Below are 27,515 nucleotides of genomic sequence, written 5' to 3' on the forward strand. Positions count from 1 at the left end.
ACGTTAGCCGCAGTTACAGCAGAAGAAGATATAATATTTTACTCCCTTGTTCATAAATCGAATTACGACATAATCCTCTAAATCCTTTACGGTGGCTGTACTAATTTGTACGGAGACAAGATTGATTCCCTTCCTTCCCTTTAAATTATCGTTATACGTTGACAATTAGCGCCGTGTCGCCAGTACCGGACATCTAATTAATCTCTACGCCTTAGATGTTAAATTACAGGTTATCGTTTCAGCTTATATTCAATCAATTTTCATCCATCTTTCAAAGTCAATGTAAATAAAAAAAGACCCGATAAAATACTCACCCACTAAATCTCGAATTGAAACATTCTTTTACCAGCTGTAAGAAAAGAAGAGCACGGCTGTCGGCTCGTTAAATACCGCGTCGAACTTTCTTTCCTCCCGATCAAACGTTTTACAAGGGTCGAAGAAAAGCCCTCGAAGAAGTTTTAACATGCAAGCTACGTTCGAGAAACTTTCCTCGAAGACACCGACTGTTGTCACCGGGAGCACAGTGGTCCGATTAATCGTCAAACTAACACTTAACACGCCCGTAGCCACAAAACAAGCGTACAACCTGGCTTCAGGTAACTAGAAATCCTTCCTTTCATCGAATGTTACGGATCTCTCAGGGAAACTTTGGTCCAGCCGGACAACGCAAATACCATTTCGCAATTACGTCACCGCGTATCCTGTCGTTCGTGTAGCCGTACCAGAAAGACAGAACATGTCCTCTCGGTGATTCGAAACAGTTGTACACCGAGTAAACACGAACGACGAGTCCTCTTTAATGGGAAAACTCGGGACAATGTCGTCGTGAACCGGGCTCTCGTTCGTACAGCTTTACAGATCGTCGACGACCAGGTGGGCGAGAAAAACGTTGGTCGGATCGAGGTCTCGGTTAATGCCGCCCGAAAGAAGCCGTAATTGCTTAATCCTCGTGGCTCGAACGATGCCAAGAAACCGCAACGACCCGATGGTCCAGCTGTTTGCTTCGCTCGATTTATCTACGTCGATGTAACACCGACTAAACTTCACCTTGGCTGATCCTCCGGCTATTTAACGAGGAAAACCGTCGTTTAACGGGATACGCCCTTTCGGGCCGGATACAGGGGAGAAAAATTCAATTCCGTCAGCTGGTCGGGTGTACGAATTCGCCGCGATGAAAGAGACACTGGAAACTCGCGGAATTTAAATTCAATCGCGATCAGAGGCGTGAAAGAGGAAACGATTTCTGACGATGATCAAAGGGATGAAAGAAGAAATTAGGCGCGTGCCAAAATGGACGATTGTATTATGACACGATTTGAAATTAAATTCGCGGAACTAACGAAGGTCCCATGGAACGGTGAAAATCTTTATAACCATTTGTTGCACCGATTTTCCATTGAAATGTTGAACGACGAAAACGTTCGTCCGTCGAGTTTTTCAACAGGCTGAATTCAGAGCTCGCCCTTTCGACAGACAACTCGGGTACAGATTCAATTTGTCGGCCGGCTAGATCTCGAAATCGGATCTTTCAAAAAGGCGCAGAGGGGAGATTAAAGCCGGGAGGGGAACCGATGAAACTTTCGATCGCATGAAATTAGTGTCGAACGGTGCTTCGGCGAAACGACAAACGATCGAGCTTCGAAACGGAATTGCCACTTTCGACGAAAGTAACTCGGTTCGTTGTTTGTCCAGAAACGAGAAGAAAAATGAGAGAATTTTGAATTTACTCGACAACAGACTTAGGAAGATTAAAATGATAAAACTAAGTGCATAGAAATATTTCGGACAAAGAAATACAAAAAGAACTCTTAAATCTGTCACTCAATTCTTTTCTATTATAATTCAAGATATATGTCAGCGAGAAGATATATTAATGAAAGAACATCAGTGTAAACATTATGGAGAAAGTTTTTATTGGTCAGGTCAAAGTGACCCACGGATTCGATTCTAGCAATGGACTTTTTTTTTCCTCGACAGAGATGGAACACATCGGTTAAGAGGGCGAAACTTGGACGCGTGAAATCGAGACGACAATCAACCCTTGTCGCATCCTAGCGGGGACCATTTTATTCCCTGACATGGATGGCCGTTCAAACGCGTCCGTGAAAGTGAATAACCTTCTCCGTGGCGACAGGGAAACACAACCAGAAATTATCGGAATCGATGGGTGGGGGGGAAACCTCATTTCCGAAGGGTAATCTCGATCCGTGAATCGATCTCTGTTCGCCACGATTCGTTGGAAAGGCGGGGGAAGAGAAACTGGTGTCGGGACGATCGTAAAAAAGGAAAAACCGACTCTCGTCCCCAAGACTTTCCAATTTGTTTCCATCATCGAGTTTACCCGATTTTTCTGTCGTTTCTCCACGAAACGAGCCGATACGTCTCTTGGCGGTTTACCCTCTCGAAGCACCGTTGCAAATTGAAGAATTAAACGAGCATCGAACGCCTCTCTTCGAAGGAAACGTCGAAAATTTGCAGGAACAAAAAGAGCTTAGGAGAAATCTGTTTACCGATATCACACGAGGCTGTTTGCCCGTCACCGAGACATCGATCGCGAGAAACTCGATCTTCCCGGCAGGCCAGAGCGATCCTAAGGGAAACAATATAATCCGACAAGCAAATATCGGGGACAGAACGGGCTTGTTTGCTTTCTGGCATCATAAGCCGCAAATAACGAGAGGGATCATCTGGAAGGATGAAAAATCCTCTTCGCTTTTTATCGAACATCCTCTGCCGCTCAACGAGTCGTCGATCGCGTTCGAGCTGCTTCGAATGCAAACTTTCAAGACGGTCGTCGAGAAACAATCAAATGAAGCAAATCATGAATGATAACTACGAGGAATGATTCGGGGCACGAGGTTCGCGATTTAAAATCATGACAACGATCACGGCCCCTTGCGAGGCCGAGCAACAAGTTACACACCATAACAAGCGTACCGATTGACAGGTCCGCCGTTCACACGCGTCGATCGACGTGAAACCTCCACCGATGGGAAATCAATCGTTCAACGCGATTGAAAGAGCTGCCGATCGATTTTCGAATAACGTCACAAGCAACGTTCGCGTTTTGAAAAATTGAAACGGATGAAACTTTGTTCACAGAATAGCCGAAAATCGTGTCGTTGAAGAATCGCGATTGAGAACGGGTGTCCGTGAGAGGAAAAAAGCGCGATCGTATCGAATCGATCGGAAACGATTCGCTGATCGATCCAGATGAGATGCCGTCGCGTAAACACGGCTTATCGATATCCGGTCGATGGCAGGTGGAGAGAAAAGGCGGCGCGACGTTCGAGCGACCCGTTTGGTCCGGAGTACCGTGCCAGTACTGGTGCCGTGGAGTTTGTTATCGAGTAGCGACGAGAGGAAAAGCGAGCAGGGTGGTGGCAGCTCCGCTTGGCTGACAAGTAGACAGAGAGGGGAATACGCAGGCGCTAACTTCTCTGCTCGCCTCGCGGCCACCTTCCATCCACCCTTGCTCTGACAACCCCCTAAACTCGAGTGCTCGACCGCCCCGCACGGCCACCGATGCCAACTACACGCTCGCTCGCACCATCCCGCTAAAGCTTATCCGTCTATTCGCCAGAAGAAGATCCCGTTCGCGCGTGTACCCGCACGATTTCAGATAACTGGCTGGGTAAACTGATGAACGAACCGTGTCGCTGGAAATAATTAGCAGCCTCTATGGAACGATCTTTTCGAGGGGTTGCCTTGAAATCTCTGACAATCGTGTGAATGACTCTTAGCAAACGAAGATGAAAATTATGGTTTGATATACTTTGGAATGAAATGATTTTACGGTGTTCAACGTGAAAATAATTAGCTGGAAATAATTAGCAGCCTCTATGGAAGGATCTTCTCCAGGGGTTGCCTCGAAATCTTTGATAATCATGTGAATGACTCTTAGCAAACGAAGATGAAAATTATGGTTTGATATACTTTGGAATGAAATGTTTTTACAGTGTTCAACGTGAAAATAATTAGCAGCCTTTATGGAACGATCTTTTCCAGGGATTGCTTTGAAATCTTCGACAATCATGTGAAATGATTCTTAGCAAATAAAGATGGAAAAAATGAAATGTTTGTACTGTATTCACCATGAAAATATTCATTTTGATTGTAACTTGTAATCTGAGCTTTATCATTGAACGATATCCGTAGATAACAATGTTAATAACCCTAACAATCATTCGTGGCTTTCAATCTCGATCCAAAGATATCATGCTTCATTGGAAGAAGTCATATTTCATGGAATTATTTCCCCTTATCTTTGCCCCGCTGTTCTCTCCTCCTTTCAGAATGTACTTCGAAACTCGTACTCGAGGAATCCGACGACGGAGAATTCCAGCATCGGTTGACGATTCTTCCTGGTCGTGGGAGGCTAGCATCGGGATCTCGTCCGGGGTCAATATTGCACAAACATCGAGGCTCCTTTTTTTCGAGTTATAATAAAGAGGACGTGCTTCAAGGTCGTAAATATGTCGAGTATGAGTCTAATAAAAGATGAACAAGGGGAAATTGAACAGCCGGATGGTAATATTGAAATATGAATTTGAAAAATGACCCACTGCGATCGAAAATTCACCGATAGCCCTCCCCTTCCCGGTCGAAATGAATTGCATCGGCTGTAAGTAATTTGGTTGCCCTGATAATAAACTTGAAATTGACTCGTTGAAGAGTGTTTGCTCGCTCGAAGACGATTGCGATAGGTCAGAGCCGGGCTTGTTTGAATAATAATAAATTTCAGTGAGTTGAAATTGAAATCGATTCGCGAGAACTAGAGTTTCCGTGAGCTTGGAAAGAACCGTGACAAATTTGTCACAATAATACCTACCGGGTTGGCGGGACACGGAAGGATTTGGAATAAATTTGCCAGTGACACAAGTCTTCCACGAGTTGGAGCGGGTTATAAATCGAACCAGAGATACCTTGTACCTTTTCATCCAGCCCGAAGGATTTATAGAGGACCATCAAGTAGTTGGAGCTTTTAAAAGGCACTATTGACTTTCTTACCGGATAAACACACTCTGTACACGTATTCTGCGTTTCCTGTCGGTTAATTAAAATGCACTACTTCGACCTCGATGTAATGAAGTTCTCTTGAAAACGTAGATCGAAGGTGCATCGAAAATAGAAAAAGAATCTCTATACTTTTTCTGAATATAAGATCAAGAGATAATTCAGGGAACCCAGAATAATAAAACGAAATAATTGTTCTCTCAGAAAGAGTACTAATTAAATGATGCAAATGATTGTAAAGTGCAACGAGACAAATAAAAATTGCAAGGTTTCACCTATGGTTTGGATGATTTGCGATTTGAAATGCCAATAATCGCATCCATCAATAACGAAACTCGACCAGCAGAAATCTAGTTGCGCGACCGCTTCAACGCGTTACGATTGTAATCAACGAAATTTATTCGCGTCAAGGTGTAAATCGATTAGCGTGATTATTCGCGACGCGAAATTCGCCGGTAGATTTTCAACAGCCTCATCATTTCGCGGCTATGGCGTGACCGACGTTCATTAACGATAGGAATATCGGGCTGAAACTCCGTGAAAAGCAACGTTCCGATGATTCGACGCTGCCAGCCGGGAGGATTCAGCGTCTTTGACGAAGTAAATCGAATCGAATCTACGAACACTCTGGTAAGAAGGACGGAAAAGCGTTGAAAAGTCGAAGGATCGTGCGCCTCGGGGTATCCAGAGAAGACTGATCCCAGTGACGAAGTTGATTTGATACTTGTAATTCTTCGAGGATTCAAGCTCGAACGCTTTCCCTCTTTTTTTTTTCTTATTCCTCGTTCCGTTCCGTCGATCACCCTTCGAGCTACTCGGTAATTTAGATTGCTCGCAATATTTCGTTTGTTTTCTCCACCGGTGGCACTCCCACCTTTGTCTTCTCTGTTGGAAAAGTTGAAAATCTCGTTCCTCTTCAAATTTGCCCCGCATCTTTCTGTTTGCTTGTAGATTTTTCTTTTGGGAACGCGGGACTGTTTATAAGGAAGCTTTTGGAACTTTCAAATAGACTCCCACAGGAATTCTGTCCTGTTGAACTGCTTTCAGAGAAGAAAACTGAGATACAAATGTGCTTCTCGGCTTTGCAATGTATCAAATTTGCGATCTGTTTGAATGGATTCGTATAGCCTCGTGATTTTATTCAATACCTTGAAAGCTTCCATTCGTGCCGGACAATTTTCCAAAATGATGTCATTTGGAAAGCTGGAAATTACGCTCGTGACATTTGAAAACGATTCCCATTCAATTATAATATTTCCAACAAGCTCTTAGGTAACACTCGGTTACCTAGATTGAATGAAAAAGATTACGATCATCCCTTAAAATATACCACCGAATCAGCGACGATCATCTAATAAGATTACTCGATCCACTCGTTAGTCTGCCGGAGGTTTAGCTGCGTGGAAGTTGCGTGGAACGTGGACAAAGATGGGGTGAAACAGGTACTCGGATCAACGGGCTGGAAAACAGGGGGGTGTAAACGGCAAGAGGCACGAATCTCAAACTTTTACCTCCCTCGAACTTCGCCCTTACCATACCACCACTTATACACCCTCTAACGTTGCTCGCACGATCACCCTCCCATCGAAAATATCGAGGGAGCCATTTCGAGTAGCGGACGCTGTGTTACGTTTAATGTACAGGCTGGTGTACTTAAGTGACGAGTATGCAGAAGGGTCGCGAATGAATGTACAAGCGCCCACACAATGTCACAGCGTTATCAGAAGCGGAGTTCAAGTTTTGGAAGCGTAAGAACGATTTACTTCGGTAATTCGAGGAACGGAGTGCGAACAAGTAGAATAGGTCGGCGAGCGGTCAGACAAGTGAAACTTAGCGGCGACTAAATTCCCTCGGACCAGACAATGGAAAAACAAATGATTGTTGTAATTATTGTAATATTTGAATGAAGTTAATAAATGTGAATTAATCATAATAATAATGTTTCGATCAATCTCATCAGCATAAAGATAATTCCCAATCCCAACAAGCACTTCAAACTATCCATTCAAATGCATATATCCCATAATCTGACTAACTATTCTAGCAGCTGATTTATCAGATGAAACGCGAATCAGACTGCCTTAATTCGATCATCGTATCAAATTCAAATTCTTCTTACCCGGTATCTCCGGCGTTCGCTGTAAATCGTTGATAATGAAAAATAGAAAATGTCTCGAGGGGCGTACGTTGCTTAATATCGAGCCGTTTTCCCGCGCTATCGTCGCGCTGGCTGATGCTGAAAATCCCGTAGCGGGCTTTCGAGATTTACGAGCAACCTGCGGCGGCTATAAACTTCGAAATGATCCGGATCGATCGGCCAAGTAGGTTCAAGATCCGGCGATACGATGATGGTGGAAAAGCGGTCAAAGTAGGGCGACGTGGAACTCCGTGTAAGCCGGTTTAATTATCGAAATTGTAGTGCATCCCACTGTGCCAATAAACGGGCTCGATTCACGCTCGATGCATGTTTGCCGATTATGTACATATTCAACGGGATCTCTAGGTACTCGTCCTTGTATCAGGAAGAGGGAGACAGACGGCCGGTAATTTCCGTGATCATAAAATCGGGACGAGCGAACAATCGGCTTTCCAGCTGACAAACTCGAACCTTACAGGGGTCAAACTATCCAGGCACCGCAGCCTGCCCTTTTCGTTCGATTTTTACCGATCGGGGCTGTCGAGGGAAATGCGATTTACCATCAAGTTTCCACGTCGAAACGTACAACCTTTTGATTTTCCAATCCTCCGATGAATTGTTTAAACGAAATATTCACGAATAAGATGGAAAAGTGTCTTCCACCAGAGGGGCACATTTGTTCAGGATTATCAAAGGGAGATGGAAGATACAAATTACAGAGAGTCGCATAAATAATTATAGCTCAGCATGTCGATTTGCATGCAACGAATTGCACACCTGATCCACTCCTCCGTCTCTGTTGCCCTTTTATTCCCTACTCCCTAAACAACCTGGCCCAGTGCGAGAGTTTTCAGTGTTTTATTCATTGTCCGTGGAATAAATCGATGCCATCGTCTGCCGCCCTACCACCGTCCCTTCATTTCCTTTTGTTCGACGGGATTCCCTATCGGGAGCTGGTTCCTTCGATATTAGCAAATTGGTCGAGCCTCGGTATCGTTGCCTTCGCGAAGGGAATAGCGGGAACGGTGCCGCGATAAATAACGTTGCTTTTATTAATTCCTTCGTCGGCTGACGAGTCTGGGGCGAAAAATTATGACTGCATCGCGTGTCGGAGGCAATAAAACCTACATACGCGAAGCTTTCACGGTGTAATTCGGTTTTAAAGCGACCGAAAGGAACATTTACCGGCTGTCGGAATTGCTTCGATCGCGATGCAACAATGGAAAAATGAAGATCAGATTTTTCTGCAAGAAAATCGTGGAAAATTCTCTGATGATTCAAGTATTTGTTTGCGGAGAAATTTTATTTCATTCTATTGGATTTTCGGTAAACAAAGGGTTTACCGTTTTTGGATTGTATATTCCATGGGGGGAACAGGAAAACGTTTGGTAGAATCTAAGATCAGCATTCAACTGTGAGAACAATTTTCATAAACGTAGAAAAGGTTTCGCAGTTGCTGCCACGATAGCCGAGAAAATTGCCGGAGACTAGGAAAGTTTCGACCGAGCAGCATGCATTCACGAGTAGCGGAAATCCCTTCGATGGTGGCCAAGTTTCTTCCGCGACGGAAGTTCTCGACACTTTTTAAGTTGTGACGTTAGACACGCTACACGAGAATCCAAAAGGGAATAAGTAGAAGGACGCGTGTGTACGTGCTCACATGAGAGCTTGATATTTCCTAATGGAACGTTAAGTCGAAAGATACTTCCAGTATCGACGTGCAATTTCAGCGAATCAAAGGAAACGTCTTCTTAGAGTATCCCAAGATCACTCTTTTTACCTTTTAACTTATTTCGTTCGAGTAGCCCCAATGAAATCCTGATTGAAAGTGTATCTTTCTTTACGATAGTGACATTCGGACATTGTCTATTATTTCTACTTCGATGATCATGAATTTTGTAAAATTCAATCTTGAAATTTTGTGGCTCTTTTTAACCAAATGTTAAGTAGAAAAATTGTACCCGCGTTTAAAGCTGTCTACATAAATTGTACGTGAAATTTCATCTTATCGATGGATTTTCAATATTTCCACCATCACCTTCGCGCACCATTTTCCTGTTAAAGAAATAAATTATTCAATTTCCCTCATTTTTCATCGGATCGTTACAGATGCTCATCAACATTTTTATGGCAGCTTTCGCTTCCCATAACTGTTACCAAAGCTGAGAGGCGCGTAAAATAACCTCGTTCCCTTTAGAAATTACGAAACAATTGCTACAGAATTCGCGTCCGGTCGATTCGTGGAAATTTTCCCAAGGCGACTGTCAGTATTTCTGTATTAATTTTCCAAAGGGACGACTTTTGTCCAATTTGATCGCGGTACCGTCGAGAAAATAAGAAGCTGGATGAAGTGAGATGATCCCAGAATTCCGACCGAAAATTGCGTCGCTCAGACCAGAGACGGAAAGTGCTTTTCACGCTTCAGTGAGAAATTTAAATATCTGAAGCTGGCAGGGTCGAGAATGCAAATGACCAATGCTCGGAGTAGCTTTCTCGAGGATCGAAACAAGACCGGATCCTTTTCGAATGAAATTTCCCTCGTTTCCAAGAAAAATTGAATTTCCTAGGAAGACACCCATCGATCCCTCGCGACAGGCTAGCGAAACTTGACAGATTTCAATCTCAGCTACAAATAAATTAACACGATGATATCTGGATAAAAGTTTAAAGGGTTCCATTGAAATTGGTCATTAAAGGCGTTCTTGCAGGTCGTCCAATTTAGGGTGAATAAAATGTGTTGGTCAGTCGACGAAAGGGTAGCATTTTCTCTAAGACACGGATTATCATGGCTGGTCATTGAAAAGACGCGCCTCTGAATCTTCCATTCGAACGATCGATTAATTTGCGAGAACATTGAATCCTCCGGGAGTCGACGGCTCCCCGAGAAACGAAGAATGGCGAACGTGGAGAGAGGTCGAAAGTTCCCCGTAGATCCTACGCTCGACGTAGCTCTCGGCTTGGAAATGGAGAAGAGAAGAACGTCGAAGACGGGGAGCTCGGATATTTCCTCGTGATCCCGATTCGGAACGATTTAATAAAGCCCAGAGCAGAGTAGTGAATTTAATTATTGAGGGTGGCCGGGTAATAAGAGATTTTGCGCAACCGGGTACTTTTAAATACTCCTCGAATACCAGAAAGCAATTATCCTGACCAGATATTGAATCCTCGCCGCAATGAACCGGCTCTGTCGAAAATTAAGATGTCCGAATCGTGGACGATTCTTCGAATGCTTCAAAATGTATCCACAATTTCTCTAAATCAACCACCGTCATCGAAAGGCTAAACGAATCTTTGAAACCGAGTTCATCTAACATTTCTACGTCATTTTTATTCATAGAACCGACCGGCAGAATTCTCCTTTTCAAATTTACGTCTAGCAACGAGACAGATGAAATTCTTCCTGCAAGCCCGATCGATGATTCAGGAATGATCGATTGAAAAATCGTCGCAATCTCGCGTACAGGTCGTCGAAGGATGTATTTTATTAGCACGAGAGACGCTGGTAGCCCGCTTTTTCCACTCGTTCCCGATATAAAATATTCCAATAAAAGAGAAGAGGATCTCCGGCGCGTGAAAGTTCGGACACATTTCAATTCGACCGGGCATAATAGTCGATATTCGTCGGCCGGCTACGCCGGACCAAACTTTTTCCTCCATTTCCATTTTCCAGCCCTGCAGAAGAAGCTCGTTCCGCGACAACTTTTTACTCTCGAAAATTGCACGCTCTCACGGCCCACGGAATTTTTTTTTAACGTCCACTGCAAAACTGCGCATAACAGGGTATTTTTTCGGGACGTCGATTTTCGAGCATCGCCGCGCAGCTTGCAACTTGGTGCACCCGTTGCTGGAAATTCATCCGCGTTCATGGAAACTATAATTTTCATTCGAATCTGCGAAGCTTTAACGAATTCAAATGAAAAATATTTAATTTTAATAATGTACGAAAGAATAGAAGTTAGCAGTTAGAGGAGTTATTTTTTTAAAAAGTGATGTTTCCGAAGGGATCAGTTTTAATCCGTCTGGCTACGAAGTTAAGCGAAGCGGATTCGAAAAGTTCCATACAAAAATATTGCAAGAAAAACACCGGGATATCGTGTGTGTTTCCAATATACTCCAGAAAAGAAGTTTTCACGTATTTCCGAGCAAACAATCGCTCTAGATAGGACACTAATGATCGAACGATAAAATACAGAATCGTTTTAAAGTTTTCGCCGTGCAGACAATACCTTGCGTTTTTCCTGTTGCACCCTCGCGCGAGGGGATGATAAATAAAGTTCACCTCCTTCGGGGAGGCTGCTATCAATTCATTTGGCACGAAATAACGAAATTAACAATCTTTCTTTTGCTTTCAAATCTACGGCATCTTGATACAATCACTGCGCTAATATGTTAATTAATTAATTAACTCTTTGAATTTTGGGGGCTACAGTGGTCACTGAAATTTTTTTAAAGGAAGCCAGATTTTTAAGTAAATGAAAATTATAAGCGATTTCATGGTTTGTCTATGAATCGTAGAATTTCAACGCGCGATCAGAAACGTCGATTATAATTTCCTTCAAACTCCATTAACACGGAAACGCATCGGTCGAATATTTTATCGCGTGTTACCGGCCTGTCTAACATTTCTGTCACGATACGTTTGTATCTCGATTTAACGCCGACCCGAAATTCCAATGAAATCTACAAATTTATCGTACGAATTCGACGAACATTTGTGTACCATCGACAGCTTATCATTCGACGAATACATTTTCAAATATTAAACGCTTTCGAGTGACAATTTCTAATATTTTTCTTGCTCATAAATTAAAGTCGTTCCCGAATGGAAATAAAGATTCGATTTAGCTTGTTTGTAACCAATTGCCGAACGATCGTGAAACTTTCATCGAAGTAAAACGCGCGTTACGATCGCGGCCGAGGTTCGCTGAATCGAAATGAAACGGAAGGAAACGCGTTTCAAAGCAATTTCCTCGAATGGAAAGCCTTTAATGTTAGCATAATTGTCTGTAAATCCGTTACAACGATTCCGGGGGAAAGTTATTCCGCGATATTATCAGGAAGAAATCGAATTCCATTTGAGGAGAAACAATGTCGAAACGATCTCGTTTCCCGACCGGGCTACGAATTTCTCGAATCTCTCGTCGAACCAAGCCCGTATCCCTGCGCTCATAAATTCGTCTCTCGGTGAATCGAACGAAATCGAATTCGACTCGAGAAAAGAAAACGCTCGTGAAACTATTCGTTTGAACGGTGAGATTCCACGGTTCGATGTACGATGAAGGGGAATAGCCGAATATCGAGGCGACGGAATGTTCTCCTCAAAGAGGCAGTAGTGCAGCTCGATTGAAAGCCACTTGCGCTACTAATGCAGCTAACATATGGCCGTCTGTTTCCACTATTCCTTCGAGGAATAGCCCCCTCACTTGCGCCAAATGATCGATAAATCTACATTTAAACTTGCTCGATCGTGTTTGAAACGATCGATCAATCGTGTGGGAGTTAACCAAGAGTTCGAGTGACATTAAAGGTTCTTCAGTTTCGAATCGACGAAATAAACCGAGGTGATAGGTGTTGCACTTACCCACCAGAGAGACATAAGCTATTTCTATCCAAGTTTTACTATAAGAAATTCTTGAAAAATAGAAACTGTAGCAATGGGATTTGCGCTTTGCCATTTAAAGAAATAGAAATTTTGTCACCTAGGTAATATTCTAGATTCAAATGAAATAAATAAATAATTTTGGCTCGGTCTGAAAACTGATCTGTAAAATATGTTTTATCCGAAAAACGAAAAATTCTGTCGGCAATAAAACAGTAGGAATATTACAAAGCATTTCCCCTCGAAATGGCATCTGGCTCTACGTTATTCGATTTTTGAACCAGCACATTGCGAACCGTAGGGCAGACGGGAAAGCGTGCAAATGTTTGTTTATAAATCAACAAGAACGAGAGAAAACGGACAGGATTATAAAGCGTTATTCAGTCAGCCCTTTTTTCCCCGCGGAGCGCATCTGGCAGTTCAATTTTCTCCGCTTCTTTTTCTCCTCCTCGACTGACTTCTTTTCCCTTCCAGATGCATACCCGCGGACCGTTTCTCACGAGAACGCAAAGAGCCATGTTTTCACGGGACCCAAATGTGTCCTCGTAAACCTATCTAAACTTACAAATATTTCAACGTTAAAGACACAACACCAAATTGAATTTAAAGGCCACCGGGTAAAAAATAAAAATTAAATGAAGAAAATAATGTGTTTTATCGTTTAACGAAAATGTTCGTAGGTTCTCTTAACGATCGAGCGTATCTGTACTAAAATGAAAGCAACTTGTTCGTTCCAGGCGCGTTTAATCTTCGAAACTCAATAAGGGGAGGCGATATTGGAGCGTAATCAACGATTCTACGAAACAGCTACGCGATGCAGCTATTATAAATCACACGCAGCCAAACGTGTAGCTCAGAAAATGCATCGATAGTCTGTTTCCCAGTAGCGAGCTGCCACGTGTTGTACGACCGATTGTAAATCACACTTCATACCTGTGTCGTTAATACAGAAAACAAGTCGCTGTTTCTACGAAACCGTCTATCGAACGTCTCCGATTGATCGACGAGGCTGGATTAAAAATTATTCCTCGCCTTGTCCCAACGATCGATTACGTTTCAAATAATAAATCACGAGGGATAGAAGAGCTCAGAAAACTGCCGATACGCGCAACTTCCGTTTACGGATTAGAAATCGCGAACCTGTCGTTTCAACGTAGAAGAAATTAATGGGGTCGACCAAATAAGACGGTATCGTCGAAGGAACCAAGAGAGGCAACATTCTACCTGGTAATATTTCGTTAGGTAAACAAGCCCTTTGAACTTTATTAACCCTCGCTGCTTTCCGCTTTCCTATTTTTTCTTCCTACCCTTCGAAATCATCAGCCTCTCCCTTTTCCTTCGGCCGTTTATTTACGTAGCCGGGAAACTTGTTTCAAAAATTACGCGTCTAAAAGTAATCTCCTGTCCCTTGCCTAGTAAATTCAATGCTCGTTAAAATGAATGATATGTAAATTCGAGGAAAAAGTTACAACGGGCAAGCGGAAACATTGCTCGTGTAAAATGGAATTTTTTACCAGCTGAATTTTTGTTTGATCTTTCCCCGTGTGAAACAACAGCGATCTTTTACAATCCTTTTCTCTCGAAACAGAGAAACTGTTAAGCTTCTTCTCTAATAGAGATCTAAAACTCGCTTCGGAGGATCGAAACTTTTGTACAGGGTCGTCCAAGGGGAACCGACCGGAATCTCGGACCCGGAAGTTCAAAGAAAATCAAATAACGAACCTCTGGAAGTCTCGTCTAATCGAACTCTATCGCGTTTATGCTTTTGTCGTTCTTTGTGGGGCGTATCAATTCGGAGATTAATTAAGGGCAGAGACTCCTTCGGGGCCTGCACAAAATCGATCTAAGCGTCGTTGGGAGGAAAGAAACATTAGGAAAAACACGGAATTAGTAAATGGGACATTTTCCAAGGCACCCGCTAAATGGCCTACCGATCAGTGGCCGAGTATTTTTCAAGGGCCCCGTTAAATGATTTATTTTTGCAAGGTTTTCTTAAGACTGTTATCCTATGCATACTGCAGGAGATTAATTATATCAACGAGCCAGGATAATGCGTTAAGCGATCCATGGAACGCCGTCACGTGTAGGTACCATGTGCTTCCCGGTGTTAATTATAACAGTATCGTTAATTAGTCCTGGAAACGTTCATAAACGACAGACAATGTTACGATCGATGCTTCCTATGACGTGGGTCCAAGAACACCGACTATACGTTGAAATTTATGAAGTTCCATTAAACGGTGTACCTTAAGTTACATGGCTCTTAGATGGTCCACCTTCCAGAGAGCTTTTCAATTTGCATGCTTTAAAAAACTTCTCTCAAAGTGGAATATATTGTCAATGTTGCTAGAAGCGAGGCTGCAAGTTCGGCTAAGCCTTTGGTAAAGTTTCGCAATTTTTCATATGCTTTATAAATACGGACATCGGTTCTGCGAAACTACGATTACAACTACTCTAAGCTGGGATAACTCTGATATTCCCTAGGATAACGTAAATTAACCCTTCTTGTTTCTAAGCCCTGTACGTAAACTGTAGTAATAAATTCCTTTTAATAAACTCGGCTAAAATAACTTTGAATGAAGTTTCGGAAGGAAAACAATAATTGCATCGAAATTTCAGGTGAACTTAATCCTCAGCTGTGCGCTAATCTAAGTTTGAATTTAAGTTCGCCCTTTTTTCAGTCTTATTTTTCAAAATATAGAAAAGAAGCGTCTGCTTAAAGTTAACTATAAGGAAGACTACCTAACTAAGAAAGTTACCGATAAAAAGCTCGCCCAACTTTTTTCTAACGATCCGTTCGACGCGTCCAGGTGATAAAATCAGTTGTACGAGCACTTCGGGGCTCGTGTCGCGAATCGTCGACTTCAGCCTGCGATTGTAATCCGATAACAACGTTACGTTCGAGGCAAATAACGAGTATCCGGGTTATCGTCGACGCGAGACGGTGAATCGTCCGGCAGATTTTCAGTTATGATCCTTCGCGCGGGGTCTCGCAGTAAAATTCATCCTGACGAATATGGAAACATAAAATACGAAACGATCTTTCGGAGTCGGATTCACTGTCTTTCAAAGTTCCTCGCTCGTATCCAGATTCTCTGTAATATCTGGATTCGACATCAAAGACAACGTTACCTGTCAGGCTCGTCTAACGCGAGAGATCGTCGGATCTACGATCAACAGCTTATTATGCAAGATCAAAGCTCGTCCTCGTGTTTGCTGATGTCCAGAGAACTGGAACATCATTTCGTCCTGGGTGATTATGCGACCAGGATCCTCTTACCTGCTGTGATTAAAAGTATATCCCTTTCATCTTGTTACTTAATCATTTCTCTTAAGTAAAAAATACCTCCTTTTTCGTTATTCGTTCCACGTAGAAGCAGCTAAATTATTTCTACAACATCTGCTAAATATTTGCCCCGATTCAATATTCGTTCGTTACATTTTAATACGCCGTAGGTTCGTTACGTTTAGCGCAATTTTATTCGAGTTAAATCGAAAATAGTACTCGATTACCGTATGCATTATTTCCAACTTACCTTTCTAATGGATCCGGCTCGATTAAAACTTCACGAAACACCCGGAACTTTCGCTGTAAACAACAACTTTACCAACTGCTCTATTTACTTGGCATTGTTATTATTGTACTGTAATTGGTGTCCTGAAATATTGATCAAGTTCTATTGCTCTTTATATCCATGGCTTCCCTCCTTTGCACGGTTTATCCGTGAGATTGAAGAAGACACGTCTGCTCTGTGCAATCACCCCCTCGCGATCCAGGTCCACCAGAATTACTTCTTCGTCATCGTGCTCTATAGCTATGTCGATGTCCGGTTCCGTTCTCACGTAAAAGAGATAAGGTATGGGTTCCAACGCGCGTGCACACTCCCTGACCCAATCGGGCACCTCTATGGATTTCTGGCTTTCTTTGTTCAGTCGCTGCAAAAAACGAAAATTTTCTTACAGAAAAGAAAGGAATTAAATCTAAGGGAGTTGAAGTCCTTTAATATAGAAAATTTTCAAGTCGACAAATTGATTTCAATGGTTAATTACGAACCGGTGAATGGCGTGACATTCGGTGCGTTAAATTTCAAACAAACTAATTTTTAAATAACGAAGATCCTTGCCGCTCGTTAATCTTCACTCTCGATATCAATCGAAAGTTACATCAGTCTTGGCTACTGGCGATACGTCGATATCCAGCGAAGAGACGTATAACCAAGAGTTAAATGGCTCTTAATGACGACGACAAGGATAAATCGACTGTACTCGCAGACCTTTAGACACTGGTTGGATTCCAGGAAGATCGAAATCATTCAAGGAGAGAACGAGAGAGAGAAGCATCTGGATCGTTTATCGTAACAGACTTTTTGCCGGATAATGATGGCCATTATTAACGTTGACGATCGACGAACGGAGGAGAAAAATTTCAGAAAATATGAAACGTTTATCCGATATTTATCAGACGGTCTTTAACCGTGTTAACGTAACATCGACGCCGAAAAAAGATTTCCAAGGCTGAGATTCATTAAGGATGCTTAATTACACGAACTAGTTGGCAAGCTGTCGATTGAAGATCTCCTTTCTTCGTAGCCTCGCGATGAAACGAATCGCTCCTTTAACGAGCCACAGATTGCGGGCCTTCGTTCGTAAATAAGAGAAAGGCGTATTCGTTGGTCTAACGAAAGGTCGGCTTGCTTAACCATTTATTGAGCGACAGATAAAAATTGTTACCAGAACTTCTTGCCGGTTGAAAACGTTTTGTGTCATCGGATATCTTGTAATTCCGTACGACGTGATCTCTTTATTTCTGACCATCGCCAACTGTTTCTATTTCGTGAAGCAAAAAACAGCTCTAGTACAATTTTTCTCTTAATGGAACTCGAAAACGAGGCAAAAAGTGGTTGGAAATCAAACGTCAGAAACTTTGGGCCACCAGCTGAACGATATAATAAATTGGGGAGAAAGAATTTAGGACGATCACAGTCGGGAATACTTTGAAACACGGTCGGAGACAAAGTGAATAAAATAACAAACAAGAAAATAACAGGGATCCCTGAGGTTTTTCTGTTTCTCCTATCCGAAAGTTTTCGAAACGGATGGTATTTTGACGAAAATGTAAACAGGAAAAGGAAATGATATTAGGAACTTCTGGACACGGGAACTTAAGATAAGACACGGTACCGTGCGTCGCCGACCTTCCGGGCGGATTCTTGGTAATAGCACAGCTCTAATTCATTTTCTTTTTTATAAACTAGATCGCGAAAATCGAAGGACGAAAAATCACGAAAATAGACCCTTAACAAAGCTACTATTACCTCTTGTGATTTCTCTTTAATAGTCACAGTAGAACGCTTTCCTGATTTCAACGAGGCAATGCTGGCTTTCTGGCTCAGATCCGACGTGTTAACTTGCTGGTCTTTCGATTTGACGAGTTTCCTTTTGGATACACTGCCGCATGGCTTCGGACGAACCGGCCTCTTTGTTCGCCCTGTCTGGTCCTTCCCTTGCACTTGGAAGGTGGCAAGTACGAGTCTACCTCCAATTTCCTTTGTCGCCTGCAATTGTCGAGTTTTAAAAAGCTCGTCGGTGTTCCCCAAGGAGCAGAAGGTCGAGTCGGTGCCTAAAAATCTTTACCCGATCCGCTGTCTCCTTCCAGTGCTTGTAATACGACCTGTAGATGGTCGCCTGGTGCGTAAACTTCTTCAGGAACTCCCTCATCTCCTGCTCGTTACTCGGTAGCGGCAGTTTCTGCAAAGAAAACTCTTTGTTTTTACGGTCGCGCGAAGGCGAAAGTTGAAAAGTTACAGGAGAACCGTGGGAAGAGCTGTAGAAACTTTCCAACAGGATTCTGGTTATAAAATTGAACCGATTCGTACAAGATCGTGGAACGGGACGAGTGGAGTTTAGGAAACATTGTAAATTTTCGTAAGTGGAAAACGAAAGGTTCTTACTTCGTATTCCTCCTCCTCGTACGCATCCTCCAGACCCAAATGTTCCCATGGGGTTCCGATCGGCCAGGTCCTAAGCTCCTCGTTGATTTTAGTTCCTCGATAACAAATTGATTATCTGCTAATACCCATATGGATCCACTCAAGTGTTGCTTAGGATTTATTTTACCTGATTTTACGCTAGCCATCGACTTTGCTGATTTTAAAGTAGCCTTCGAGGCTTGTCTCGAAAAAGCCGACAGTGCTGATTTTATACTAATCCTCGAGCCCTGTTTCGACGTACTCGACCGTGCTGATTTCACAGAAGTCTTCGATGCTTTTCCCGACGTAGCCGACTGCGATAATTTCACAGTAGTCTTCGATGCTTGTCTCGACGTAGCCGAAGGTGCTGATTTTACAGAAGTCCTCGAGGCTTGTCTCGATGCAGCCGATTGTACTCGTACTATAGTGATCTGCGATGGTTGCAGTGACGTGCTTGATACTTCTTTTATGGTAGCCGTCGATGGTGTCAACGTGACGCTGGATGCTGCTGTTGTTAACGCTACCTCCGGTCTCGTTGATGTTCTGTCCAATGTACGTTTCGAGGATCTCTGCTCTTCTTCTTGCATATCGATTGCCTCCTCGTATATGGAACCACCCTCTCCTGTTGGAATTATCTTTATTTTGAATTAACCCAGACCTAGGGCACTGGATGACTTCATTCGAAATTACGTGCAGAAATATTTTCCGTTCTAGATGCAGAACGGCACAACAGAAGTTCGATAATATCAGCGAGATGGGGAAAAGAAGTAGGAAAAAGTTTTCCCTGTTCCTTGGAATCGGTTTATTGGGGGTGGCGGTTCATTCCAACGACTGGATTTACAGTGTAATAACGCGAAGTCTTACAATTACTTATTAAACGCGGGAAATTCGAGGATAAGGCTGCTGCTTTCGGTGTGGCGAAACCAGATACGACTTTACCAAAGTGTATCTTCGTGACATCGTAAAATCTGTTTAGGGGAACGTAAAAGCACTACGTGATGCCGGCGCCGGCGCGAGGACAATACCCATACTTTTAGATTTATTTTGTGATAAGTGCGATACCGGCCGCTATAATACCGCTTCTACCAAAATTACTGTTTGCCACAGCTACCCCTCCCTCCAATTTATCTCTTTCACCGAATCCACGGGGGGGAAAAGGGAACTCGAACATTGCGAGGGAACTCGGGTGAGCATCGTTTGATTAAATTATTCTCATCTCACCTTGAATGGAGTCGCCAGTCTCGTAGAGATACTTCATTTCCTCCTCATCTGCGTGTCCCACCTTGCTAGAGATTTTCCTCAACTCCACTATTTCCTGGGAACCGAAAATTCAATGAAATCTGTACAATGGATATATTAGAAAGAATATAAACCAGCGAGGAACCGATAACATACAGACGTATATGTGTACTCGAGAACAACAACATATTTCTGGCTTTACGTGGTAAATATTTTTGTAAAAAGTACACCTGTATTTTCGCATCTTGTACATTTTAAACGTTCAACGTTTTCTAAAAATATTTCTCTTTCTTTAACCTCAAGCACAAAAGATTTCGCTGGTTTCATAGGATTCTGTCACTATCAAAGTACACGAAGCGCAAAATTTGTAAAGGGTGATTTATAACAGGTTCCAAGAAGAAAATAACTGAAGAGTACACGGGGATCGGCTGGTAGTTCGTCCTTTGTGCACCGCGATTCATGGGAAAGTTTGGCCAGCGCAAACAGAAAGTCGTGCGATTAATGCATATTAAAATTAAAATTAAACCAGCGCCGCTTATCTTCCGCGATGACTGCCGGAGGACGAGAGGAACGTGAGCCGGCAGTCGTTGTTCAAAGCGTATAAATCGGCAAGATGACAGCTTTGGATTAGCCAGGGAACACGTTCTACTGATTAAAATCTATTTCCTAATCGTTCACCGTTTATGTCTTTGAAAACATTATTAAATAAAATAGGTATTAGGGTAAAATGTTGGAAGTAGAATAGTTTGAGAGATATCTCAAATCAAATACAGCGATGCACTTATCCGATGCACATGCACTTTTTTCAAAAACGAATTTTTGGAATTTTTTTCACGTAGATCGATTCTTTTAGACATTCTGTATAAGAAAGTATTAGGGTAAAATGTTGGAAACGTAATAGTTTGGAAGATATCTCAAATCAAGTGTAGCGATGCACTTATTCGATGCACATGCACTTTTTTTATAAATTAATTTTTGCACTTTTCTTTACGGGGATCGATTCTTTTTGTGATTCTGTGTAAGAAAGTATTAGGGTAAAACGCAGGAAACAGAATAGTTTGAGAGATATTTTAAATCAAGCGCAGTGATGCACCCGATGCATATGCACTTTTTTTAAAAACGAATTTTTGAAATTTTCTTCACGTAGATCGATTCTTTCAGACATTCTGTATAAGAAAGCATGTAAAATGAATTTATTCGGCGATCTACCCTCCAAATTCTGAACCCTTTTTCATCATGCTCTAGGTCTCCAGGATGTCTCGTTGATCTACGACGTTTTTAATATAGCCATCGTAACCTTGAATTATTCAAGCCTCCACCTTTTATTAAACAGAGGGTGGCGTGTTGCATCGAAGTAAATATATTAGAATCGATCGATTGATCTAGCCGTCGCATCGCTTCGAATAACTTTCGACCGAAGGTCGAGCAGCCTCGCGAAATCACGAAGCAACATGTGCGGGTGACGCTTTCGCCGCGACGCTTTTTTTTATCTCTCTTTTTCACCGTGATTCTCGTTCACCCAGTCACTCAGCAGAGCGAGGGAGAGGAGAAGAGATTTAAACCATTCCCTCGCGTCACTGAAGCATGTAGCCTTGCGTATAAATCTCCCGGTAGACTGAAAAAGCGCGGCCAACACCTGAGCTGGGCTCTGAGACAACGAAACACACTGGCTTCGAGTTCACCGTGTTCAAGGTTAACCAACTGGATGCTGAGAAACGCGGCTATTCCCAGCGACCCCAGTAAATCATTCCCCTGTGTTTCAGCTAGAACACGCTGGCAAGGACGCTCGGAGAAATTAAGTTTCCGTTATTTAGAACCGCTACGACTATCTAGATCCGAGGGAAAATTAAATTTTTTTTCCCCCCATACCAGAGAAAATTGGAAACAACGCCGGGTCTGTTCTCATAATATCTTGAAATCGTTAAGGTGTCTCTGACGAAGTAGAAAAATTCGTATATGGAGCGGCACTGGAAGGACTGTCACAGTGATAATGAACGTGCATGGTCAGACGCGTTAAAAAATTTAATTAAGGATTGTTAAGAAATATCGGTGTAAGAACAATCAATGGTATTAATATTTTTTCCTTTTTTAAATATTTAAATATTATTAGGGTAATACTAGTTCTTTCTTCTTTCTGCTTTTAATTAAGTCCCCTCGTTTCCCTGCTTTTAATTTATGCCACCGGTTACCGATGCTCGTTGCGACAGGATGCTTATTAATTTCAAAGCAAAATTCGTTGCAATTTCTATAGTAATGAGAAGATTGAAACAGTTTATTGAATATGAAAAGCAACGAGCAGGGAAACCACTAAATGCTAAGAAAATTGAAACCTTAAAGAGTGAAATTTACATTCATCAAGACCAACGATTTCTCTTTCTCTTATTGCAAAAATATGAGTTTATACGAAATTTAATAACGTCGATCGCTATGGTGACAAACTTCCGCGTGCTTTGTGTCAATTTCACCGAGGAACATCGCGTTCACGATTGTCATCTCGTCAGGCAGCCGTTTGAATGGGAACACGACAAGTAAACCTGTAATTTACATTGAAATTTCATGTCTACCGACGAAGCAACGCCGTTCTAATAGATACGATTTTACGAGCGTAAGATATTTACGCGAGCTCGTAACGCGTATCGCAGACACATTGTTAGGGAGCCTTTGTTTTAATGATGCTCCTACGGTACGGCTGCGAAAACAGTCTTCTATTCGCTCGAGGAGAGCTTCGCATACACGGTAGACCGTCGAACGTTATCTCTAACCGTTCAAAATTATTGGAAAGCAATATTGGAACGGGCCAATGGTGCCTTGTAGTCAATTCCTAATAGACCTACCTAAAATTTTTAGAATAATACTCCAATAGTCATCGTTCGAACACACTGCAATTTGAAATACTTAATTAGTTTCTCCCCGATTTTGATCAGAAGGGAATTAATCTAGAAGGAAGTTTGCATCGCTTTAAAAAAAAAGAGGTCCAGCCAACGAGCGCACAAATTCCATATATTTTTACCTGAGTACCTGGTAGCCTTTATATCACGTTACTCTACCATTACAGCGCACCAGGTCTCCAATAAACGACAATTTAACGTGCATTAAATACGCTTTCACTGTAATATAATTTCATCCTAAATAACCGCACCCCACGAACTTATTAATTAGAGAACGAAGGTCCCACTTTCTGTAATGGCCTTATTTTTCATGTTCCCTTCCTAACCCCCGGCACGATGTTTGACATAAATATCTAATAACGGGTCAGCCTGTAGCTGGTCGTTACACGAAATAGAACTTACCATTTTCGACCGCCTTACGGCCATCTCGGCCGCGTACAAGCGGTCTGAGAGCCTTATAGTGAAATCGATGTGAGCACGTAACCACTTTTGCCATTGGTCGGCAATTTCAACGATTTTCGTCAGCCAAACCGACCAAACTCGCAGCTTTTCCGATGGCACAGCGTACAGACGCTCCATGGACCTCACCACCTCCCTGCAATTTCGATACACACAAGATCGTTTCAATTTCTTCCATCCGGAAACGTCCAACTTTTCTCGTTCTGTATTTTTCATCATCAATTTTTATACACTTCAGTTTTTGCGCACGTGCAAGGAAAGATATATCATTGCGTCCGAGTTTTGCCAAGTACAAAATATTTCTGCTATAATTTTGAAATTATATTATTATTTATAGAACACATTGGCACGGTTCAGTTTGCAAGTACTAGAAATAAAATTGTCGGATTTTCAAAAGTTTCATTGTTTTCTCGAATAAAGGCTTTTGTGTTACATAAGGAAAAAAAGTACCCGCGAAAGTGTCGAATGTCCACTGCGTTTTCGAGTTTTCTTGACGGTCTCGATTTGCGTCATTCAACCTACACCTTGGACTAAAATTACGGACCAGCGATCATTAAACTATTTCGAGATCGGATTCACGGGTAACGCGTGCAGAACGACAGCAACTTTTTTTTAAACCGACATTTTTCTAGCCGATCCGTTTCGACGTTCGTGAATGTAAAACCTAAACGGACAGGATTTATACCCGGAAGGTGCTATTCCGATCATCGAGCTGGGTAAATAAACAATAGCAACGTGGGATGCATATCTCGATGATGTTTAAACAAGAAAAATCTATGCTTGAAATTTTTAACTTACGGCCGGATCTCGGTAGTCCGAATGCCTTCCGCCTCGTGTGGCAACAACTCCTGATCTTCCTGTTGGAAAAGAAAAATGAGAACTGTTAACGAATGGACGATTTGACATTGTGATTAATAATTGAAAGATTGGATGCGATCGAATATTGAATTGATGGGTCAATGAAATCGCGATGTAACTGGTTACGCGAGTACATGTTCAACTCGATATCGCATGTCACTCGATTGATGATTATTGGCTTGTCAATTTGCGACAACCACATAATTATGTTTCGACGTTATTGACAATTAGAAGATTCCTAAGTCAAATGAATGACCAATGACGTTTGTCCCTCAGCTTGCAAAGCTCAGCTTGAAATATTTTTTAAGAACAAATATTATCAATACTGCAGTCAATCTTTCATTGAAATTAATTTTTCAAATATTGAGAAATTAATAAAATACTTGATGAAACTTTTCAATTATATGAACCTTCATTAACAAATGCTGTTAATGAATTTCCATATATGCAGATTCATATTGAAAGATGAACAATGGAAATAACATAACGAATTACGGACACGATTTTAATTATCTTTTCTTCAGATATATTAATTAATCATATCGATGAGAACGTTTGCAGGAAATGAACAACTTCGAAAGACTTGTTGACAATCCTGACAAATGATATTCCTCGTATATTTGTATGAAAAATTATGCGACCGATTATTAATTTATCACCTTCAGCATCTGTTTCCCGTGATGCTAATGTAATTAGCGCTTGGTAATATATAAATCATGGGAATAAAAGAGCAGACGTTAAATCGTTTAATACGGTAACGATCAACAAAAGGGATCCGCTGATGAAAGTAATAATCAACGTGCACGTGTCACTAGTTGTTAATTAAAACTACCACCTCTCTGTTTGAGGGAAATATTTGAGACTCGATTGTAATTAGCCATACAACACGGCAAAAGCTCAATCTCTGACCCCTTTGTTTCAAAGCTTTTACAATAATTAACCGACTGCTGTGTCGGAGTTACTGGTGACCGTCGCCATAAATTTAATATAATCGAATAATTAAAGGAAGAAGAAAATTAATATTTTCGGTAATGTTATCATCGTACTAATACATTGACAAAGTCGATTGAAAGTTTACGTGGTAGAATTAAGTAATTTTAAACAGCAACAAGATCAATAGGTAATTATAAAATATTAATAAAAATATTAAATGCCTCCATTCTGTACTACTCTTTTTAAATCTACTACATTTTTCTTTATCTCTTTGTAATAGAAGAATTTTTCATAAGGTTTACTTTCTTCTGTCAAGAAAAAAAAATTTATTCAAACATTTTTACAACATGTTTCTTGGGTGAATCCAAAGGTCCGATGCTGAACACGACAGATAGAAGTCGTGTCGACGGTGAAATAAGTCTGTTGTTATAAATAACGCGCGGACGATGGTAAAAATAGCTGCCAGGGCCGTGACAATTGGGATGCCTCGTTCTTATCTTTCGTAAACGAACCAGAGAAAATATGAAAATTGATCGAACAATAAAAAATCGCATGAATCGTTCGTCGAAGCCTTTATTAAAATACATAAACGAAAAGTGCTACGAAGCGATCCATTAATTACTTTCCTCTTAATAGAACCTCGTAAAGAAAAAATGCGGCTGGTAAAACGATTTCAGCAAATTGCCATTCTTTTTAATAAAACTTGCCAACTGTAACGAGAGGAGAGGATTCACGCGGCAACTCAAACAGGAATAATCAACTTTCCCGCAGCGTATTTCCCTTCCGGTTTTCTTAACCTCTTCGTGACCGATACTCCTTGGAAATTAGTTTCGATATTAATTCCCTCGTTGGCCTCGTAAATCTTCCTGTATTCTGAAAATACAAACACCGCGGTTCCGTAATCCACGAATAATACCAAGCCGCAGTAGCGTCTTCGACCTAAACTTCGAATAACCATATTTTTAATTTTCCTTACCAAAAAAAGGAAAATTCCACTTGGAAGCATTTGTCGGTCGACCCAAGGAATTTTTTCTCCTCGTGTGAAAAATGCAATTTCGAAAAGAATGCTTGATTACGTGGGAATTTCTAATTCCCTTCTGTCGCGTGGATTTTCTCCTACTTTTGATTCTCTGCTCGCAAACCATCCTAACACCTTGCAACAAGAATATCTTTGAGAATGTTCTTCGCGAATTTCCCAAGGAAACGTAGGAGGATCGCGAGCAAATTTGCTGAAACGATGGAACGCGCGTGGTTCGCGGTTTCGTTTCATTTCACGGCGTTTCAGTAAAAAGGACGCCGTTAAAATGATTTATTCGAGCACCCTTCCGTGATCGATATCAACGACACTTCAAGAAACAATGATACGATTCTTCACGTTCCTTGTATCACGTTCCACGAAAACGAACAGCATCGTTACGTTTCAATTACGAGGAACGTGACAAGAGTTCGATATTACGCCTTTTTCTTTTTTTAAACGGACGAATTTGGAGACATCTGTGAAAATTAATCGAGAGGAAGAGGGTGAAACGGAAGGAAGATGAAGTCCGAAGGGTCGAATGAAACTCGTCGGGAATATCAGTCGCGATGGTCTTCGAATATCGAGCAACGAATATTCCCTGGTCGATGATAAATCGAATGTCACGGCGACACGGATTTTTTTTTATCCTGCTAAAAACTCCTGTAGCATGTAAATTATTCCCGGGTGAAATTTCTAACGCGGATTCCTCTGATTTATACGGTTAACGCGACTGTCCGGTGGAAAAATGAAAAAATATACGTGATTTTAGATGGCGCAACGGGAGATACAATTTGGGATAATCTGTGAAAATATTAGGCTCGTAAAATAATCATCGGCTTTCGATTTAAATAAAAAATTGGCTTCGCTTCTAAATATTATTCATTCTTCAATTATAAAACTGAATTATGATGTTTTATTCATTTCTGAATATTTAGTAGACACATTTTTTAAATTATTCTATATCATATCAGATGAGACACGCCAAGAGACTTATTTTTATTTTTACACGATTAAAATGTAAACGTACCGCGCATACGAAATAAAGTTGGATTAATAAAAGGAAAGTATAAATATAAATGAAAGGTTGTAATAGGGAGGGCAGTTCGAAATATCAGCGAACAACTGAGCATTTGTCCGGTGAGTCACCTAGTGAGTTTATTTATCGAGGCACGCGGCCCGACTAATGAGCAATGCGGATGAAACTTCGCGTCGGAATCGCAACGGTAATTTCGTTAAGTATCAGGCAAATTATTTCGATGGTTCGACGAAAATTTCCCAGGCGAGCTTCAATATCGCGAAACGGGATAACCGTCCGTGGAAATATCGAGGTGTAAACGTTCATTTGTCAACATCACGGCTACTTATTTAAGCGGAATGAAAACCTGCAGGCTAGACTTTC

At 41.6% G+C, this 27,515-nt stretch overlaps 1 protein-coding gene across 10 annotated transcripts in view; it reads right to left on the bottom strand.

Annotated features, from left to right (window-relative positions):
• The window catches only part of LOC117603236 (5-hydroxytryptamine receptor-like), a 141,717-nt gene that overhangs the window by 87,402 nt on the left and 26,800 nt on the right, over positions 1-27,515 (bottom strand). For 4 of the 10 annotated variants that reach the window (XM_034322183.2, XM_076688091.1, XM_076688094.1 and 1 more), the window contains exons 5-12: positions 24,106-24,164; positions 23,251-23,443; positions 19,943-20,036; positions 18,870-19,343; positions 18,704-18,798; positions 18,387-18,500; positions 18,068-18,307; positions 16,289-16,688 (exon numbers count right to left, since the gene is read on the bottom strand). In XM_034322183.2, the coding sequence (XP_034178074.1) occupies positions 16,440-16,688; positions 18,068-18,307; positions 18,387-18,500; positions 18,704-18,798; positions 18,870-19,343; positions 19,943-20,036; positions 23,251-23,443; positions 24,106-24,164 (1,518 nt within the window). In that variant the 3' untranslated portion in view covers positions 16,289-16,439. Of the gene's footprint in view, positions 1-2,923; positions 16,689-18,067; positions 18,308-18,386; positions 18,501-18,703; positions 18,799-18,869; positions 19,344-19,942; positions 20,037-23,250; positions 23,444-24,105; positions 24,165-27,515 lie in introns of those variants that run through there. The other 6 variants (XM_076688095.1, XM_076688096.1, XM_034322187.2 and 3 more) reach the window with 4 other exon arrangements.

This window comes from Osmia lignaria, chromosome 4, assembly GCF_051020975.1.
Source record: "Osmia lignaria lignaria isolate PbOS001 chromosome 4, iyOsmLign1, whole genome shotgun sequence".
NCBI lineage: Eukaryota > Metazoa > Arthropoda > Insecta > Hymenoptera > Megachilidae > Osmia > Osmia lignaria.